This window comes from Salminus brasiliensis, chromosome 4 (assembly GCF_030463535.1).
Source record: "Salminus brasiliensis chromosome 4, fSalBra1.hap2, whole genome shotgun sequence".
NCBI classification, from domain to species: Eukaryota; Metazoa; Chordata; class Actinopteri; order Characiformes; family Bryconidae; genus Salminus; species Salminus brasiliensis.
Genome location: NC_132881.1, coordinates 26,452,389 through 26,473,777, shown reverse-complemented (window position 1 = coordinate 26,473,777; position 21,389 = coordinate 26,452,389). Strand labels below are relative to the sequence as shown.

At 39.7% G+C, this 21,389-nt stretch overlaps 1 protein-coding gene across 2 annotated transcripts in view; it reads left to right on the top strand.

The window, feature by feature from the left end:
- The window catches only part of dctn1b (dynactin 1b), a 50,824-nt gene that overhangs the window by 1,137 nt on the left and 28,298 nt on the right, over positions 1–21,389 (top strand). The window contains exons 1-6 of one of the 2 annotated variants that reach the window (XM_072677747.1): positions 2,866–3,349; positions 11,223–11,474; positions 11,574–11,652; positions 12,785–12,816; positions 13,379–13,399; positions 19,535–19,552. In XM_072677747.1, the coding sequence (XP_072533848.1) occupies positions 3,317–3,349; positions 11,223–11,474; positions 11,574–11,652; positions 12,785–12,816; positions 13,379–13,399; positions 19,535–19,552 (435 nt within the window). In that variant the 5' untranslated portion in view covers positions 2,866–3,316. Of the gene's footprint in view, positions 1–2,865; positions 3,350–11,222; positions 11,475–11,573; positions 11,653–12,784; positions 12,817–13,378; positions 13,400–19,534; positions 19,553–21,389 lie in introns of those variants that run through there. The other variant, XM_072677746.1, reaches the window with a different exon arrangement.

Genomic DNA, 21,389 nt, shown 5'->3' with positions numbered 1-21,389 from the left:
GTGCTGCTATAGATTCTCCTCCCCTGCTGTGGCTCCCATCCGCCTGTGAATAGTGGGTGCGTTCCAGCCGTCAGTATTTGCTTTCCGTGCAGAATGTGTAAATAAAGAATCAAGCCAAGAGCGCCGCAGTGCAGTTTTAGCTCATAAAGAGTGTTAATCCCATGTGTGTGTGTGTGTGTGTGCGCACTCTGGTCAGCTGAGGGTGTACACAGCTTTCTCTCTCTCTCTCTTTGGCTTTTTGTTAAAAGCTGCGTCACATTGAAACAGGCCTGCAGAATAAGAGAGAGGCTGAATAGAGAGGCTGCCTTCCTCCGGCTCTCTGCCTTAAAGAGACCTGCCCGATTAAACACATTCACTCTTGGGAATGGGAACACGAATGGCTGTGGTGTAGGGAATTCCGGTACCTCTCAGTGAGTCACATTAGTTGGCTCAGCTTACCAATAGGAGCCAACTCATTTCACTCCAAAATGGCTCTTTGTTCAGGAGCGTTGCCAGTCCATTAAAAATCCTCTTCCTCTTGCTCTTCCGTCTAATGGTCAAAATAACATTACTTGAAATTGTGTCATTTTGATGTGCTCTTAAATACCGTAGACCATGTACTATTTGAGTTATTTGCCATGTATAGTATTTTGGAATTTTTTAAAAATTAAAAAATATTTACATTTTGAGAGTCATAGACATCATGTTGTTTTTCTTCTTGGCTAGAAAAATCTAAGCTATGCAGATATGCCATCTTTTGATTTGTAAATGCAGAGTTGTGATGTCTTTATATATTTGTTCATATTATTTCTACATAGAATTATTCTATACTTTTTGTGTAATTTTTTCAGACTGTCAAAAAAATCCCTCCCTGTGGCAGACTAGTGTTCAATCGATCTTGGGTGTTTGTCTGAAAAGAGCCTCAGCTTAATGCCTTGAATGTAGATTGAAGTGTTATCAGTTCAGATATGTGTGTGGACATTGTTACAGTGAAGCTTTCTGGGCTAAAATGTCTATGGTTTATGGATTCTAGAATTATTTCTGAGAAACAAGATACAGTTCCTAATTTATGAAGCCTAAGATGCCTAAGACTGATGAACACTACATTACTACTACTACTACTACTACTACTTCCCTCTGCTTTGTCTAGAGCAGACCTATGACCTCTCGCTGTTACTGGAAAGAATAGTATGGTCTTTTAGAAGAGCGGGTACTGTAAGCATAAAAGGACACAGTAACAGTGTAACATACAAAGACTGTAGTTTAATGTGAAATGTTTGAGAGTGTGTGTTGTTGTTGTGAATCGGTTTAGGTTGTTTTTAAGAACCTCTGGGAGGAATAATGGCAGTGAGTCACAGATGTATCCTATACTGTGTTTTATAACTGTGTTAGACCTCTGAGCATGTACATCATGTCATTTTATGCTTGTCTGTGACGTTACTGGTCTAAGAAACTCTTATTAGTATACTGGTGTACTCGTAAACCTAGGCCTGCTATAACTATGCTATTACACTATCATAGGGATGACTTTGCCAGTGGGTTAGTGTGTGTGCTCATGTTCAGATGCCTATATCAGTTTATTCATTTGTAATTTTACATCTCTTTAAATACCAGCTTAAAATTATGTCAAAGGTAAAATCAATAAAAATGGAAACACAAGGTTTCTGTATGGCAGTGACAATATGCTTATCAGAGGTAAGTCCATGTGTAGTCCTGTAAAGCTTCAGCATATGGACACAGGGGGTGTTATGTTCTAAGACATTGGGATGGGAGAGGTGCATGGACAGCAGGAATCATTGATTAATGTATTTGAATAATTAGTTCTTAATACATGTTGCTTTTGTAATTATACCTCATGAATTAACAGTTCTTTAGTGACTGTGCCTCTCCACCACATTCCATTACATGATGAAGGCACCACCCACTGAGCCCATAACAGTTAAGGTTCAGATTTAGGTACGTGTGCTTTGCACCTTTAATAAAAAAGTGTTATTTTTCATTCAGCTGCAGCTTTGTCTGACTCAGTATTTGCCACCTTGGCTACAAAAGGGACGGTTGCCAGCAAACTTCAATTACAGTAAACATTTCAGAAATAATTTGATTACTTGCTTATATACTACATAGCAAATTTTAATTTTAACATTCACAGTTGTATTTTAACCAGGGGCACTGCCTGGGATTTTGGCCCCTTGAAAAGATGCAATTCTGCAAAATTACTAAATTAATCTATTTTTAGGGCTCCTGTCAGTCACAGGCCCTTAGAAATAACTTCCCCCCCTGAATTCAACAACCCTGAATTCAGCACTGGCAACACTTTTACACTTTTCTGTCTACCAGAATTTAAGGGCTTATAAGCTATGTTTGCCTGCCTCATAAGATCAACTAGGATTTACTTGGTTTCTATGTAACATGTGACATGGCTACAAACTGGGCTACATTACTTAGACCAAAATAATTTACTGTAGTTGGATTACATTAAATTACAATTAAAGTGATTGGTCTGTGGGCTTGTTGATTGGTTTATGGGCTTGTTGATTGTTTTGTGAGCTCATTTGATTAGTTGGTGGGCTCATTGCATTGGTTAGTGGACTCATTTGATTAGTTAGTGGGCTTGTCTGATTGATGTGTGGGCTAATTTGATTGGTTAGTAGGCTCATTTGCATATTGCATTTTCAATTGAAATTCAATTTCAGATTTACAGAATCTCAGTCCTAGTAGGTGTTCAGAAGGCAGTAGTCCAGTAACTATTACCAGACCATTTAATAGCCCTGATTCCTGCGTGTGGAGGGCTTTAGGACCCAGCACTGTCTCTATGGCTCTCCTGCAGAAAGCAGCGCAGACACTAGCGCAGTAGCATTGCTCTCCACCCCCCCCCCCCCACACACACACACACACACTCACCCACCAGCACCAGTCACACACATACACACACTCACACACATGTACATATATATGCACCGTTCACTCTGACAGCTCTCGCACACGCACACGCAGCTGAACTGACACATCACCCCAAACACACACACACACACACACACACACACACACACACACTTGCCTGCTCACGACGCTCTGGGCTGATTCTCCTGCTCACCTCTGGTTTGGTGGCCATCAGGCAGTGCTGCTGAACCTCTGCTGGACCTGGATTCACCCTATTGGACCTGAACTAGACAGCAAGTTCCAGACAGGCATTATCTATGGACAGAGAGAGGAGACTGAGGGATGTGTGATGGAAGGGAGGGGAGGTAGGCAACAAGAGAGAGAGGGTGAGAGAGGTAGAGACCATATTACTGTCTAGAAGAAGGCAGAGAATTGTCAACGGGGACGCTGGAGCAGCATGTCTCAGACCAAGAGATACACTTACAGCAGGGTGAGTGGCATGGACATGCACTCTCTCTCACTTTCATTCATGCATGATGGTTAAAACCTGTAAGCTATTGTCTGACATGTTCTTTTGTCCTCATTTGCTAAAATGAAAGGCGTACCTGTGTGTTGTAGTATTGTGAGAGAGAGAGAGAGAGAGAGAGAGAGAGCTGGGCAGTGCGATATTGACCTGCTGTATTGGTTAAGGGCAGTGTGTTGAGGTATGGATGTGAGACACTGGAAGAATCACTCCTATGGTTTCACTATTAGAGAATTCACAAGAGAACACATATGCTTGAAGAACAGACTTTCAAGTGCCTAAAAGGTCCAGTAGCAGCGTTGTGTTTCCTGAGCAGTGCTGGATGACCGGAAGCAGACTGAAATGACACATGATGATGTCATCCGATGAAATCATTACTGGACTGTGTTTGAGTTTAATTATCTGTTATTGAATTCAGCATTCATCCAGGACATCATCTGTTTCTGTATGTCGGCGCATTTGCAGCATGTGTGCAGGTATCTGTCCATCTTCTTTGTGGCCTTTGCATACACTTTTGTGTATAAACATTAATGCCATTTTTGTGAGTGAGATGTGAGGTTCTGAACCTTTTTAAAGTGAACCTTTCTGAAGTGTATTAAAGCATCCACAAAATATAGTGGTTCTACATCACTTTACTTTTAAACGCTTTTCATCAGTTTTTCATTTTTTGTTAAGACTGTATTAAACCACCTCATCATCTTTACAAATTTTACCTTTACCCTCTATATTCTGGTTTGGCTTACATGGTCTAGGGGTTTTTAGAACCTAGAACCTAGAACCATACCCTCAAACCAGAACATTTCTTTTTAAGAGTGTATGGTGTGTCTTGGCTGTGACACATTGACCCTATTTACACATTATCTGGATTGTATCCTGATAAGATTTTAGCTACATGCATTTACACTCCATTTAGTTAGACTGAAATCTGTATACTGTGATGATGATAATATGCAGATTCGCTCATTGCACAGCAATTATTACTGATGTTTGGGTTGAACTGGGAGGGGTTTTGGTTGTAGAATGTGTCTTGGAGAGACAGATTTGTTTACACTGCTATAACATTTGGCTCAAATGTGTATCAGACTTTAGTGATCACATGCAATTTTTTGTGGCTTGGCCTTATCCAGATATCCTCCTGATCCTCAAGACACATGAGGTGATTTGGTGTAAATGGGGTCATTGGCATTTTGGCCATTAATGCAAATTCCTCTAAACACGCGAAATGTCAGGTTATGTGGCACGAAGGGCCGTGTTTCGGTTCCCTTAAGAATCTTTCAGTAAGTGTTATAATAGAGCAAAGTGTATGAATTTGAAGAACCTTTTTAAAGTTTAAAGGGCCTCCACCTAAATGAACCAACTCACATGTTGGTCTAGGAATTTATCTTGGAATTTGTATCTGCATCAGGCCACACTTTCAAACGTACACTGGCAAGAAGACTTCTCTAGAGCAATGTCTTGGAAGAAACACTTTTGATTCCAGCAGAACAATGGATGATCAATCATTGTAAAAGATATATGTAGCGTGAAGAGAATTTGTAAAGTTTAAGGACCTCCACAATGGTGTAAAAGTTCTATAAAATAACTATACATCTAGACCAAGAACCACTTAAGAGTCTTTATTTTAAGAGTGCCCTCATGGGGTTGGAAAGAAGCATCTCCCCATAACTGTCCATTCAAGCCTGGAACCATCTAGTAATCTTTACTTTTAAGAGTGCATGTTTTGCTCCATCCTGCCGATACTTTGTTTATCATGACAATACTCTGTAAACCCTTGATTTGGATATTTCAGTCTTTAATCAAAGCTTCTCTCATATCTCCAGCCTGCATTCAGACCAGGTTTATTAGCCAGAGCACTGAATCTCTAGTACTGTAATCCCACAGCATATCTCGAAGCTGCAGGCAGGCAGTCTAATGAGCATTTCACCAGTAGGAACTCTTTTAAAGATAACATCCGCATACAGATACGGTCATTATTTGTAGAATGTCGGGTACATTGGGTTGCACAAATGTTTAGTCCTCCTAAAACACTGGTGGTTTCCTCCTACAGTAGGCTAATGCTATGGGCATAAGCAGCATTTGCCTAATGATGACTTCTGCATCAGTTGAATTGCATTCTTGATGGAGTGACCTGTCCAAGGTGTCTGTGTGTGTGTTTAGTTGTTTGTGCATGTTAATTTATTCATGTTCCCTGGAGCACTTCTGTTGGACTGTAGATGCTCATATATCATGGCCTAAAGGGTAAAAGAGCACACAAGCATATCTAAACACACACACATTGTAGAATATTATTGGTTAAATGCTTTAATGTCCTCATGCTGCAAAACAGAGCTGTTGCAGGAAGTCTTTGTGTTTGAGAACAGTGTGGCCTGCACCCAAGAGATTTAATTCCTCACAAACAGCGAATTTTCAGAGCCGACTAGGCTGGCTGGTGCCACCTCAAACCCAAAAAAAACAAAGCAGTGTTCACCCGTTAATGTGCCTATACTGGGTATGCAAATATGCATGCACACAATCCACCATCAGCTCAGTGGATGTAGCAAAATCCTTTAGAATTCCTACACATAGGCTGCTCTTCAGCAGCTCCATAGCAGCTCTATAGCATGGAGGCCCAATCCTCAATAACAATCCTCTGTCACACAGGGCTTAATTATTTAGTGCCTGCAGTGAAAGCACATTCCTGCCTGGTCATTAAAGCAATCTCTCTCTCTCTCTCTCTCTTTCTCTCTCTCGCTTTCTCTCTCTCTCCATAGTCACATCCCATTTTTGCTGAGTCACTATCATAACCCTTGTCTGCGTTGTACCTAAGAACTTAGTGCAGTGATGAAGTTGAGGAGCTCATGGTTTTGCACCAAAATGTAAATCTGAGCATGCATGAGTCAATGTGAGTCAGCCTGTCTTTGTTCTCTATAGTAGCTGTCAGTCTGCAGTGACCTGCTGCGTTCTATGAATAGATCCCTGAAGTTCACCAAGAAAAGAAGAAATAAATCTATTTCCAGCTCCTCATTCTTCCCTCACCTCGCCTTTTTGCTGTATCTCTTTGCCACACTCTGCGGGCAAACATATTGGGACACCTTCTCGTAGATTTTTTTTCTTCTTGTGAAATCAGGAATATGAAAAATACATCTCAAAAGTACTGGATGGAGCCCCATCATTCCAGAGTGCACAGTTCCACTGCTCCACAGCTTGATGTTGGAGGGCGTTATGCCCCTCTAGCCCATGCCTGGCATAAGGCATGGTGTCAGTATCTTCATCATGTTTATCTGTTCCTATGTATGTCTCTACCTATGTATGTCTCTATTGGGACTGGGTAAGCTGTGTGCATGCATTTGCACATCTGTGTCAGCAATGTGTTCAACTTAAAGTAGCTGAATGCAGTCATTAGAAGTTGTGTCCACAAACATTTGGACATATACTGAAGGTTTGTGTCCTTAGAAGCGCACAAGTTCGGTCATTACTAGAAATCATGGATGGGCTGTGCAGCATAGCCTTTAGCCTTTAGGCTCCTGCTGTGTAAGGTGATCTGCTGAGAGGATAGGAAGTGCTTAAATTTTGGAAGGTTTGTGGGAAGATAGGGAGATAACTTCAGCAAAACATGTATGACTGTGTGTGTGATCTGAGAATGCAGGTATTTTAATTACTCTCCCTGAGATATGTGTGTGTGTGTGTGTGTGTGTGTGTGTGTGTGTGTTCAAGAGCTGCAGGATTTGAGTCACACTCTGATTTAGAATATTTAAATCTGAGTGCTGGGTAATATTTCCCACACTGCCCGTCCGTAACAGAGAATACCCTATCAGAGCAGTGGTGGCTCAGTGGTTAATGCATTAGGTTATCGATCACAGGGTTGTGTGTTTGAAACCCAGGTCTGCTAAGCTGCTACTGTTGGGCCCTTGAGCAAGGCCCTTAACCATCTCTGCTCCAGTGGGTGACCCTGGATTTTTAAGCTAGGATGTGTAGAGAGAAGAGGTTCATTACTAGAGGAAAGCCACTAATTATGTATGGCCTGGTGTGATTTGTTTTTTGGATTGGACAGAGAATGGAATGGTACAGACTTAAAGTCTCAGATGCTAACATACTGCTGTCCTAATGTCCTCAAATGCCCCTAGTGACATTTATAGAGCTTCTCTCTCTCTCTCTCTCTCTCTCTCTCTCTCTCTCTGTCTCTTTTCTCTCCCTCTCTTGTCTGTCTCAATTTAATCAATTAAATGAAATGCAATTCAGGATAGCTTCATTGGCATGACTGTACAGAACAGACTGAACGGTTCAGAGGTGAACATACTGAGTGTAAGTAACAGTGCTCAAGACAAAAACAAGTCATGTCAGTTTTATCTGTTATATGTGGCCCATTCTGGAATTGCAGGTACATTTCCAATATGGAAAGATTTCACTCATCAGTCAGTTTGTTATCAATACACTGTTTTTTTTAAAAACATTTGAGTTAACAATAGCAGGGTTCTCATTTCACTGTTTTGTGCCCTAACTCCTTAAACTACATAGGTTTCACACGGCATGTCTACAAACAGAATTGTATATTATCATTTCCTAAAAACTGAATGCTCGAGCAACAGAGGTGCTCGCTGTCTTTAAATGCAGACTGAAGACCCACTTGAAGAGTACTTGGGCGAAGTGTAGCATTGTGTCTCCATACTGACTTTTGTGTTTAGTAGTATCTAAGTTAAGAGGTATCTTTTGGATCCTAATCTATACAAACTAGCTAAGGGCATTTTCTGAAGAAACAGCGAAGCACTTTTGTAAGTTGACTCGAATAAGAGCGTCTGCTAAATGCCTTAAATGTAAATGAATGGACGAGCCACTCAATATCACAATAACAAATCTGACCAATAATTAATATACTGTCGATTAACCCTCAACATTTTATACAAAATAATGAAATTAGACATTTGACAATCTCACAGCCTTCCACATGTTTCCCTCCAGAGGAAGTGATGTCACTGAGTGCAGAACTGTTTGCAGATTTTGTGCTTTTTTTTTTAGGGGTAGCAGAGTCGACCAGAACAGACTTAAATATATATATATATAAGTTTTAAATACTGAAATGACATACAGGAAATTGATATTCTATGCTATTTAATTTATAGCACCAAAGAATTGACTTAATTATTCCATGTAAATTCAAGTTAACTTTATAAATCAGGAGGCAAAAGCAGTCAATATTGTGTGGGCTGGGATTCATTTACATACATCAAGTATTTTCTATATAAATTGATTGAATAAAGACTTTTTTTTTTTTTTGAAAAAGAACAAATGGTTTATCTGGGAGACATGAAATGTACCCCCAGTTCTAGAATAGCCCATGTACAATTTGCTAAGGACATCCATACCAAAATGATGTGGTGAGGCTTAGGTAATAATTCATTAATGTCAGGTACACATGCAAGTAGTGTACCTGGGGTTGTGGGTTCAGTCTTTGCTCTGCTCTCTGTCTGTGAGGAGTTTGTTGTGTTCTCCCTGTGTCTCTGTGTGGATTTCTCCAGGTACTCAGGTTTCTTCCCACCTCCCAGAAACACATGGTGGGTGAATTGGCTATGCTAAGTTGCCCCTACATTTGAGCATGTGTGGAACAACAGATGAGTGTGGTACCCTGCCATGGACTGGCGACTTGTGGCCAGTGATCCTGGGTAGATAAAAAAATTGAGTGAATACAGCGGTACGAAACAATATATATATATATATATATATATATATATATATATATATATATAAAGACATTATACAGATCTAACATCTGTGTCTCGTGTTAGAATCTCCACAGTAGCCAGAATTAAAGTTTTTATGATGTCTTTTTTTTGGATGTTTCAACATCCATTATATTAGTTTTATTGTAATCTTAAATAAGTCTTTAAATGCCTGAGTAAAACTACATCCCCTCAGTAACATTTTATTAATTCCAGACATTCTTTACAACTGACCGCATATTTCAGCTAAACGGAAATACACTGCCTTCACTTAAAAGGAGCTTTATTAACAAAGTATTTTATTATGAAATGGAATATAAATTCAACACACTACATGCTAGGCTTTATATATCAGAAATGTGGTTAAAGTAACCCTGTATGTGTTAAAGTATCTCCATGAGTAAATCAGTAGCATATCTCTTTGTGGCACAACTATGCAGAAAGTAATCAGTGACCACACAGCATGTTCACAGGTTATTACAGAACCATCAAGGGTTTTGTTGCTCATACAGTTGCAAGAAAAAGTGAGTGAACCAGTGTGGAACTAACTGGATTTCCTTTTTGATTACTAATAAAATGTGGTCTGATTATTATCAAAGTCACAACTTTAGACAAACCCAATCTAAACTATTAACACACAAACTGTACTGTACATTGTTGAACACATTGAGTAAACATCCACAGTCTACCTAGGTCTTTAGCAATGTTTCGGAGCTTTTTCCAGCTTCATGTGTGTTTATAACACATCCTCTTCTGAAAGTTGTATGCATCAAGACAACTAATCTTTCTTGAGAAGAGCAGATTTGTCGTTAACCATGCTCTCCATGCCTCACCCTTCCAAGTTCATCTCCATAACCCATCAAACAGCCCATGGCCAGTCGGCACGCCGAAAGTGTTATGACAAACTTCTATTACCAAAGAATAGCCCCACCAGTTTCTGCAGAATAATTCACCTTAGTGTGTAATAAGCCTTTCTACATGAAGGGGTAAATTAAAGTACCTTGTTTTAAATTATTTCTTGGTGAACTTAATAATGCAGATGTTAAATGTGGTCTGATCATTATCTAAGTCACAGTTAAAGACAAACACAATCTAACTAAACTAATAACACATAAACTTTTGTACTGATCATTGAGTAAATTGCAGGCTAGAAAAAGTAAGTGTACCATTGAAGTACCCTTGAATAGCAACCATCACCTTCACCAAAGGTTTCCTGTAGCTACAAATAAGATCTGCACAACATGGAGAAGGAATTGTAGACCACTCCTCCCTACAAAAGTGTTTCAGTTCATAAATATTTCTGGGATACCTTGTAAGCTGTGTGGCTCTTCCAAAACACAACACAACTTCTTCATTTAACAATTACTTAGTGGATTTAATTGTGTTCTTGTTTTTGTCACCCAGCATCTCTTCAGCTTGTGATCATAGACTGCTGACCTTACATTCTCCTGTAAAAGATTTTGATACACATTTAAATTTATTGTTCCCTCAATGATTGCAAGACACTCTGGCACTGAGGCAGGCGCAAAAAAAAAACATAATTCCAATATCCTCTCTTTGACCCCTTAAACAGCCTATGACCCACTGCTGGGTCAAAAGTGATATTACAAACTTCTATTACCAAAACATAACCTCACCAGTTTACACAGAAGTCCCTATAGTTACTGAGGAATATACCTTAGTGTGTAATAAGCCTTGCCGTGTTAAGGGGTTCATTGAAAAAACATTTACCAGTTAGCTTTTGGACACAAGAGCACACCTACCTACAACTTACTTTTTGTAACTTGCACTGTGGATATAGTTACTCAGTGCTTAATTAGACCGGTGTTTTTGTCTTACATGATTAGTTAGATTATGCTTGTCTATAATTGGGACTTAGATAACAGTCATATCTCATTTAATTAGAAATCAGTGCAGAAATCCAGGTATTATCTGACATAACATTTAATTTGGGGTGTTTTGGGGAGGTTAGGTCCGTTCAGCTGCAGCAGTGTTAGCCCGCATGAAGCTAAATTCCAAATTTGACTTGGTGTTGAACTCAAATTTCTGAGCAAACCTCAGAGACATAGAAGTAAAAATTTGAAAGATAAAAAGTATAGTATACTTTTTAATATATTCTCTCTTTATCTCCCCCCTCCCCCTCTCAGACCACTAGCAGTGGCAGCAGCAGGATGAGTTCAGATGGAGGTGGACGGCCAGTAAAGGTGGGCTCCTTGGTGGAGGTCATTGGTAAAGGTCACCGCGGCACAGTGGCCTACATCGGCAACACACTCTTTGCCTCTGGGAAATGGGTGGGGGTCATCCTGGAGGAACCAAAAGGCAAGAACGACGGCACAGTGCAAGGCAAGCGCTACTTCACCTGCCTGGAGAACCATGGGATATTTGTACGCCAGTCACAGGTAGAGCACAAGCTACCTACTGAGTTCATTTGTCTCCAGTGATGTGAAATTATGCAAGCCCTCCTCGTTCTTTCTCCTTATGTCTCTCGCCCAATGTAGATCCAGTTGGTGGACGATGGAGCAGACACAACGTCACCTGACACCCCTGAACCTGCCACTTCTAAAGTGCCTAAACGAGGTAAAAATAGTATATTTTTGGTGACATTAGAAAAACTTACAGAACTTTACTATAGTAAAATGTAAATACATAGGTGAATTGATACAATGGATGTATATTTAAAAGAGCAGTAAATAGTATATGGTGAATTCAAGTCAAATCAAATCAAAGTTTATTTGTCTCATACATACACTACTCTTACACAGTACAACTAGCAGTGAAATGCTTTGATAACTGACCGGCCACATACGACAACAGAGTGAAAAGTAAATAGAAATAAAAAGGAATTTGCATGTATACATTCATATGCATGTATACATTATAAATGCAGGTGTTTACATAATACACAATACATTTTTATTATCCCTGCAGTCCATTTTAGCATTACATTTATTATTTAATCAAAGTGATACCTATACCATATGAATAGGCACTGTAACCAACCACTAAAACCATTTATGTCACCTATAAATGCAAATAACCAGTACATTATATGTATAAAATCAGATGCATTTGCACATAAATGCAAGTGCATTTATATGCTTATATACACAAATGCAACTGTACTGAATTGTATATGCTCATATAAATTCAAGTACACCATAGATTAATTTATAGATAAATATATATATATAGATAGATATGTAAGGTAAATTGATATGCACATACAAATGCATGTACATCATATCTTAATTTCTATATATAGAAACAGATGTGAATTTATATCTATATATAAATACATGCACACCATATATGAAGTACCATATGTAGAAATAGATGTGCAGTAAATGTATATGTTGATAGAAATACATGCACACCATAGATTCATATGCATATATAGATACTGATATATAGTAAATGTATATACATGCATAAATGCATGCACAGTGTAGATTTATATGCATATATATCAGTGCATCCTAAAAATGTGAATATTGTGTATAATGCAATTTAATTGCGATTTAATTCAAAAAAAAAGCAAATGTTTGTTGTTTTGTTGTTGCATTGTTCAAATATTTCATTTTGTTAAGGTTAGGATTAGTCTGTTACTCTTTAAATAGCATAAATACTGTGTATCTTTTTTACAGTATTAAATTTGATATTGTTTGTCTGTATCATATCTCATGTGATATACACATTCTCTTGTCCACAGAGATTCTTGAAGCTCCCAAGGCCAGTAAAGTGGTGAGTGATAAGTTATCACTACAATCTTTGTGTTTGTTGTATGTGTGAGTGTGTGTATGTATATACGTGTGTCATTGCTCCTTGTTGACATAATTTGTAGTCGGTGGACTTTATTACCGTTTGAGTCCAGCAGAGGGGGGTGTAGTTATGAGTTATGAGCTCCTGTCCTTCATCATCTTCACTTTCTCCACATGAGTGCGTCTTCATATGTGTTTATTTCTGTCTGACTGATGCGTCATACTCCTGTGACAGTGTAACACATAAACAGCAATACTGTTTTCCAAATGTGTAATGTGACTTACTCACACACTTACACACTCCGCCTCACACTCGAATAATACACATTAACACACACACACACAGTGCATACACTCACTCTCTGTTTGACTTTCCTCAACTCTCTTACTGACTGTGGGTCTAATGGCTTCAGCACTGTCGAACAGAGAGTCTGTGGGCAGTGTGCATGTATGTGTGCTCTCCACTTCCTCTGCCAGCACTTAACAACTGGTTGACCTTTTGTCCTTTAACTTCTCACCTCTTCCTCCTTCCTCTGAGTGTGCAGCGAGGAGTCAAACCCAAAAAGGTGCTGCATGTTTCTCTAACCTCTGTAACTGTAGCTCCAAAACGGCTCCGCTGCATGCCGTCAAAACCTGTCATTTACTGACTCTGTGTGTGTGTGTGTGTGTGTGTGGGTATATGTGTATATATATATATATATATATATATATATATATATATATATATATATATATATATATAAATGTGTGTGTAGGTTGTATCATGGATTCCCATTTCTCGTCAGTACGCTCTTGTCTGCTAGTCATTTGCAGCCTGGCTCAGTCTTGTGATTGATGGCTTACGTGTGTAGTTAATAAGCATGCTTATATGTATATGTCTATGTGTGCAGAGAGAGAAAGAGAGAGAGAGATAAAGTGAAGTAATGAGAGGGAGGGAGAGTTTACCTGCAAATGATGTGTGACTCCATCACACTGGTGGTTACCACAGACAATAATTTTAGAACATTTTTCTGTACTTAAAATAAAACCTATTGAATCAAAACTCACCTGTAGAGAAGCCAGCGGGCAGTTGCGGAATTCCATGAATGAACATTTATTGCAAATTCTGAACTACACTCTTAACAATTCCAATTTTTGAACACTGGATCCATACAGTACATAAACAGTACTGGTTACATTTGTTTCATGGCACACTTTATGGACAAAAGTATTACACCTGCTCATTTACTGTTTCTCCCAAAATCACAACTGTAGTGTATTGCAGTGCCATTCAAAAGTATTCATACCCCTTGAATGTTTTCACATTTTGTCACCTTACAATCACAAATGTAAATGTATTTTGTTGAGATTTGAGATAGCACATAATTGTGAAGGAGAATGAAAATTATACATGGTTTTCAGAATTGTAATCAAATAAAAATTTTAAAAGTGTGACATGCAAAAGTATTCTAAGTACCCTATATCAATACTTTGAGAGCCACCTTTTGCTGCTGTTACAGCTGCCAGTTTTTTGGGGTATGTCTGAGATGTTTTGCCCATTCGTCTTTGCAAAATAGCTCAAGCTCAGCCAGGTTTGATGAATACTTTTGCAAGCCACTGTAATTAAGCAGTAAAATCTAAATGTTAGCATCTATTCTACATGTAAATCCACTACAATTTCCACAATACTTTGCAAATCCAAATCTTTGTCCGATCCCCTACATGTGAAAATCCAGATCACTGTATAGAGCACTATTATAGGAAACAGAATTCCACAAGGTAATGGATGACTTCGGACACCTTGTTAAGTGTGTCTTAAGTCTGCCTCAGAGAAGCTGCACACCAAACAATGCAATGGATTATATGTATTCCATGTCTGTTTAGTCTATATCATCTGTACACTATAGATTGCAGTGCATTGTGGGATTGTAACGTGCATTAGGTTTTCCACACTACTACAAAATGATGGAACCTCAGTAGTGCACTATATAGTGAATAGGGCACAGGGCACACTGACAGCAGCTTCTCAGTTATAATCATTAAAACATTTTATACAGGTATTTTGAATCAATAGGTTTTAGAGGGAAATGCATCAAAATTATTGTCTGTGGTATTTGAAAAATATTGGATTGTGCCTTTAAGCGACCAGTTAGACTGCAAGTTGCCGTTATACAGCACATACAATCTGATAATCTGAAGATGTTTCCTGTCATGTTTACACAACAGAGTCTTGAGCAATATGCATTTGTCTTCCAGCATCCCAGCTTGAGCCAACATTTGCATTTAGGCCTAAAATGGGCTAATTCATTCCAGAGCATGCAAGAAAAATCTTTTAATCAGCATGAGTTCAGCAGAATTTCATCATTGAAAGGTCGTGCTTAAGCTTCAGTGAACACAGAATAAACATGTCTACAGCGTATCAGTCTGTCAGATGCATAATTAATAAGCTTTATTTACAAGCCGCTTCACATCTGCACCTTCAGTTTCTTCTGGTGATGTTTACAGCTGAGGGGTTCTCTGAGGGAGCATTATATCTGCCTCACTGAGCATGATCTGCCTGAATTCTCTCTGAAGATCTCGGTGTCTGAGCTCAGGCCACAGTCTGGCAGGGCCTGGTCTGGATCAATCCTGAAATATCAGATTCGCCCAGTCGTGTCTGCAAAGCTACTTTTTTAAATGTCAACCTTCAGACAAAGCAACAGTATTTCTGGTACTAGTGGGGACAAGAACCTGGCATTTCTGATGATGTACCCTTCTTCACAAAGCTGAGGATAATAAAGCAACCTTTTGTGGAATCCTAAAGAAAACTGAATCTTTAAACATTAAGTTACATTTTTATATCCTATATGTCCAAATGTTTGGGGACACCCCTTCTAATAAATGCATTCAGCTACTTTATTATGCACCCATAACACAGATGTGCAAATGCATCCACACACAGCTTGTCTAGTCCTTGTAGAGAAGTATTGAATAGGACTCTCTATAGGAGCAGATCAACATGAACCTGTTGACACCATGACTAATGCCAGGCATGGGCTAGAGGGGTATATAGCCCCTCAGCATTGAGCTGTGGAGCAGTGGACCTCTATAATGATGGTGCTCCATCCAGTTCTTTTAATATGAGTTTGGGAGTTAGGGATAAGGTGGGGTGGTGATAATCCAACATCCTGACCTCACTAATGTTCTTGTCACTGAATGCAATCAAATCCTCACAGCGATGTCCCAAAATCTAGTAGAAAGCCCACCCTGGACAGTAGAGACAGTTACTCCAACAAAAGCTGGATAAACCTTTTTACCCCTGATTTCAAGAGAAACAATGAATGATCATGTGTCCCAATACTTTTGTCACATAGTCTATTTACAAATGCTTTTTACACAACATTTGTAGCATATAAATTAAGGAAGTTCTTGTCTGGTTAATGAATTTACTCAGAGAAGAACCAGCAGACCTGCTCTACCATAGATGTTTGAGCTACACATCATCATTTTGGCAGCTGCCTTGATGTCTTGCTGTCAGAGCCTTAGAAGGCAATGCAGTGAAAAAAGGTATCTAACTAAACCACAAAGGCAACAGTATGCCCTGACGTATCGATAGCTGTTGGCTAGTGTTTAGCTGTGTTAGCATTAACTGCCAATAAAATAGGATACTGCACTTTGAATCGGACAAGACTGGGTACTTTTCTGCCTCTGAGTACTGTCTGAGTAAGCAGCGTTTCTTACATTTCAGACTTTCAGAGTCCATATACGAAAATGAATCAGCAAAAAACCCCAAAAATTACAGTCAATGATTTTGCGATGTCATGAAAAACAAACACATCTTCATATATCTAGCTGTTTAACCTACAGTAGTTTAGCCCCGCCTATTCATATTGAAGCTGTGACCGAAAGCTTCAACCCAGACAGATTTTTTTAATGAAGCACATTAGCGGAGAGCCAATCAGAGCATATATCAGTGTTAAAGGCACAGTAACAAAAGCGGCCTGTTTCTGTTTCTAAGCTGCAAAAAAATGGACATGTTAAAATTCATATTGGTATAAATATGTTTTTGATACATAAACCCACACAAACATTTTAATTGACCTCAAGGAAAATAACAAAACAAAAGAAAAATGTTGGATATGGGCCTTTAAATTTTTTTATCAGTGCTTCAGCAGTGCTGTTTGTGCAGTACATAGATCTCTGTATTTTTCCATTTGTTTTTATTTTTAATATGTTACCCTTCTTGTTAATTAATTATAAATTCATTGTTTATTCATTGATTTATTAACAAACCTTTAAACAGTAAGAACCTGAAACATTTGATTGACATTTTCATAAGTAGTGTAAATATTCAGCATAGGGATAGATTCTGTATTATATGTACAGTATCTAATAAAACCCTACATACCTATAGTGAACAGTGCAGGAGATGTGGGATAGTTCCTTACGTTGTATATAGTGCAGTCTGCACAGTAACCAATTTCTGTTGTTTTGACTCCTACACAGTGGACTTGCAGTGACACTCAATGGCTGTGGAGTTAAATTACAGACTGCCCCTTTGAATTTTAAGACATTATCATTAACCCTTCTTTTTAATATTGACAATTATTTCTGAAATGCGGCATCATCATCATAACGGTTTAGCTCCAACAGCATCGACACTCACTGGACCAAGATTCTATTTGGAGTGAGAAAGTGACTCAGTACATACTATTTAACTAAGCTATTGAGATTTTCAGGGTCAAAGAAGATAACACTTCAGGACTGGTCACCTCAAACAGCTGACCTGAACATTTACCTACTGTTTACAGACTATAAGACTAGAGGCCTGAGAAAGCCTGAGAAAGATGTAGGAACTAAAAAAGAGCTATTTACATTACTATTAATTCTTAATAACTTTGTCTCCAGTATTACAGCTTGTATTGTTTATAGGCTGTTGATGTAACTCATGCTAAATCTTAATTTCTACTTTAGTGTTTGATATCCAGTGAGCTAAAAACAACCAAACTGTCCAATTATTTATTAACTGTGCCTTAACTGGGCTTAATCACTGCAGTGCAGTGTGTATGAGAAGACTGTAATAACTCTCCTCCTGAAGTCCTACTATTCCTGTCTCCTCTATCTACTTCTCGCTCCATTCCATCCCTCTCTCTTTCCTCTGCAGAGCTGTAATCTGATCTATCAATCTGTCTCTCTTCTCTCTGCCCTCCTTCCCTCTCTTTATCTCTCTCTCTCTCCCCCTCTCTCCGTAATGGATATTCCAATGATGCTGCATCTGCACACCCTGAGTGCACTAATACATTAAAGACAGACACACACATACATACACATACAGCAGGTTTGTTTTTGTACAGTGTCAGGACTTTGGGACTCACACACACACACATAGATAAACATGAATCTATTGGCATCATGCCTAATGCCAGGTGTGGGCTAGAGGGGTGTAAAGCTCACAGGAGCTAAGCAGTGGAGCTGTGGAAGAACTGTGTTCTCTGGAATGATGGTGCTCCATCTAATACTTTTGGGATGAGTTGAGGATGAGGTGGGGTGGTGATCGTCCATGACTTTCCATGATCTTGACTTTACTAATGCTCTTGTTGCTAAATGCAATCAAATCCTCACAGCAATGCTTCATAATCTATTAGAAAGCCTCCCCTGCACAGTAGAGACAGTTACTCCAGCAAAAGCAGGATAAACTCTTTTTTTAATACCCTTGATTTCAGAAGAGCAGGTGTCCCAATACTTTTGTCCATATAGTGTAGGACCTTCCCCAAAACACACGCGGATAGATACACAGAGTGTGTGTTCTTTCCCCATTGTTTTGGAAAGCTCAGTGTAATTAGCCCATAGAGGAATACTGAAGAAACGTTGCTAGGATACAGGGCAGACTTCCATCAGTTCACCCCAACACCTCGATCGCCCTCCCTTCCTCTTCTTCCTCTCTCTTTCTCACTCTCTCTCCCCTATCTTTTCCTGTCTCTCGCTGCCCTTTCTCTCTCTCTCTCTCTCTCTCTCTCTCTCTCTCTCTCTCTCTCTCTGTCTCACCATCCTATCATTCCCTGACTCTCACTGTCTCTCTCTCTCTCTCTCTCTCCCCTTTCGCTGTCTGGGTCTCTCGTCCAGAAGGGAGGGAGGGAGGCTAGTGATGTAATGTGCTTGCTAGGCAGCCGTTGGCACAAAAGAGCAGTGGAGACAGGAGGAGGAGGAGATTAAGGGAGAGAGAGGGAGCGGGAGAGAGAGCGATAGATGGATGCTGAGGGAGAGAGGGATGGCTGTGTGAGGGCTTGCAGAGAGATGACAGGGCTGTAATGGAGAGGTGAAGAGATGAGTTGCAGAAGTGAGGGAGCGACCGAACCGCTGTAGCTGGAGAAAAGGGGAGGAAAAGGGACGGATTCGGCTGCTGCAGCAAAACAAACGGGGAGAGGAAAAGAACCTGTGCTGCCATTTCAACAGCGACTACCTGCAGCACCGTGTCTGTGTGTGCGTGTGTGTGCGTGTGTGTCTTCAGCTTGCCCGCCACTGTGTGTGTGTGTGTGATTGTGTTCGTGCTTTTGCTAAAGATCTGGCCTGCTCTCCTCTCTGTGTCTCTCTGTCAATGTGACTGAACCTTCCTCTGCCTTTCTACTCTTTTTCCTCCCCTTGCTGTGTGTGTGTGTGTGTGTGTGTGTGTGTGTGTGTACACGGACGTTTGGGTGTTTGTGTATGTGTGTTTGTCCTCTTCTCTCGCCAAAATGATGAGACAGACGCCAGCCCCTCGTAAGGTACACAGCACCTGATTCTTCCTTCATTATGACTTTACTGTGCTCTGTCTGTAATGCAGTCAGCAAATCAGTGTGAGTGGAAAAGGATTAGTGGTGTGTGTGTGTTTGTGTGTGTGCGTGTGCAGTTTGGAAAAGTGGTGTTTGTGGGTGGGAGGGGTGTGAGTGGTGAGCGAGTGAGTGTAAATCAAGTTGACGTCTGCCAAAGCTAAATTTATACACACACATACAGATACACACACACACACACACACACACTGTGACTCATTTTTCTATACTGTGATATATGTGTTTAGCAGTGTTCTGTAGTTTTGCTAGTGCAGCATAAACGGTTCCAGGTGTGTGTGTGGGTGTGTGTATGTGTTCTGTTATTGATTATTATTGATTCTTATTAGAGTCTTATTAAAAGATACGTTTGCAGACATAACTGCTCAAAGTCGGGGGGTTAATACTTAAGTGACTGTACTTTGCTAAGGTGTATTAGTCAGTAACTACAGGGACTTCTGTACAAACTGGTTGGGCTGTTCTTTGGTAATAGAAGTTTATAGTAACCCTTTTGGTCCACAGGTAAGCAATAGGCTGTTTATGGGGTTGGCAGTGGGTAGCAGTGGGCAGTAAATCATTACATATACTGTATTTAAATACTTTGGGAGCACTCTACTGTCCTCCGTAAAAGGAACTGACTACAGAGCGTTTTTTGAGTTTGAGAACTCAACTTTGTTAAGTCACAATTCTCCTTACTCACACTTTTATCTCAGTTTGCACCTCTTATGATCTCCTGTCTCTTGACAAGCAGGTAGTTAGACAGTTGGGGCACTCTAGAGCACAAGTACGTTTATTCCCATCTACAACTAAGAATCAAGTTGTAACCCAGGGTGAGGCCTTCAGACTCTGACCATGAAGCACTGTGTTGTTGATGGGATTTGAACATATGAGCTCCTGTCTCTTGACAAGCAGACAGTTAGACAGTAGGGTCACTCTAGAGCTGTGAAACCATGTACATTTCTCCTTGAAAGAACAGAAAGGTAAATTTACTCAGAACTGTTTTTAACTTGTGTAATTTCACAGCTCTAGAGTGGCACAATAAAGTGCTCATCCTGTGAGAAGAGACCATAAGTTCAAATCCCACATGCCGCACATTTACTGTTATTTCTTTATTCAGCTCAAACTGAGAAGCAGAACTGAGGAATGTGAAAACTCTGATCAGTTACTATCATCTTAAATTTGGCTTTTATTTTTACAGCATAGGGCAGCATTCATAAGGCTACATGATTTCTACATAAGCCTTTCACGACATTGAAACTGACAGAATGGACAAAAGCAGACTTTAGGACAATTGACACCTGTTGGAATAAGTCTTTATAAATGTTAATGTAACTGACATATGTAGATGTCATGCAGCCCTACAAATGCTGCCCTTCAGTAGAGTGATCCCAGCACTTCTTTCAAGAATCTGACATTTATTTATTTCAAGACTCAATATGCTGCTCAATATGCTACACAGAATTACCAGAAGCTAAATAATAAACAGTTCCTGTAATATCCAGAGTAATGTAGAATTTTTGTATCACTGTAAAATGGTATTTTTTACAACTATGCCACCCCTGTAGCACAGTTTGTTGATAGTGCATTATTTTTGGGCTGCGAGTGGCTTAGCGGTCTAATGCGCTACCGCTATGACCCGGACGTTTCAAGTTTGAATCCCAAGCCATGTCACTTTGCTATCGGTGGCCGAAGTATGAGAGCGAACAACTGGCCAACAACTGCTTGGTCCAGGTGGGTAGATGTTGCTTTCTCGGCACATCACTCTTAAGTGATGTTGGCCGGCACAGGCGTCTGT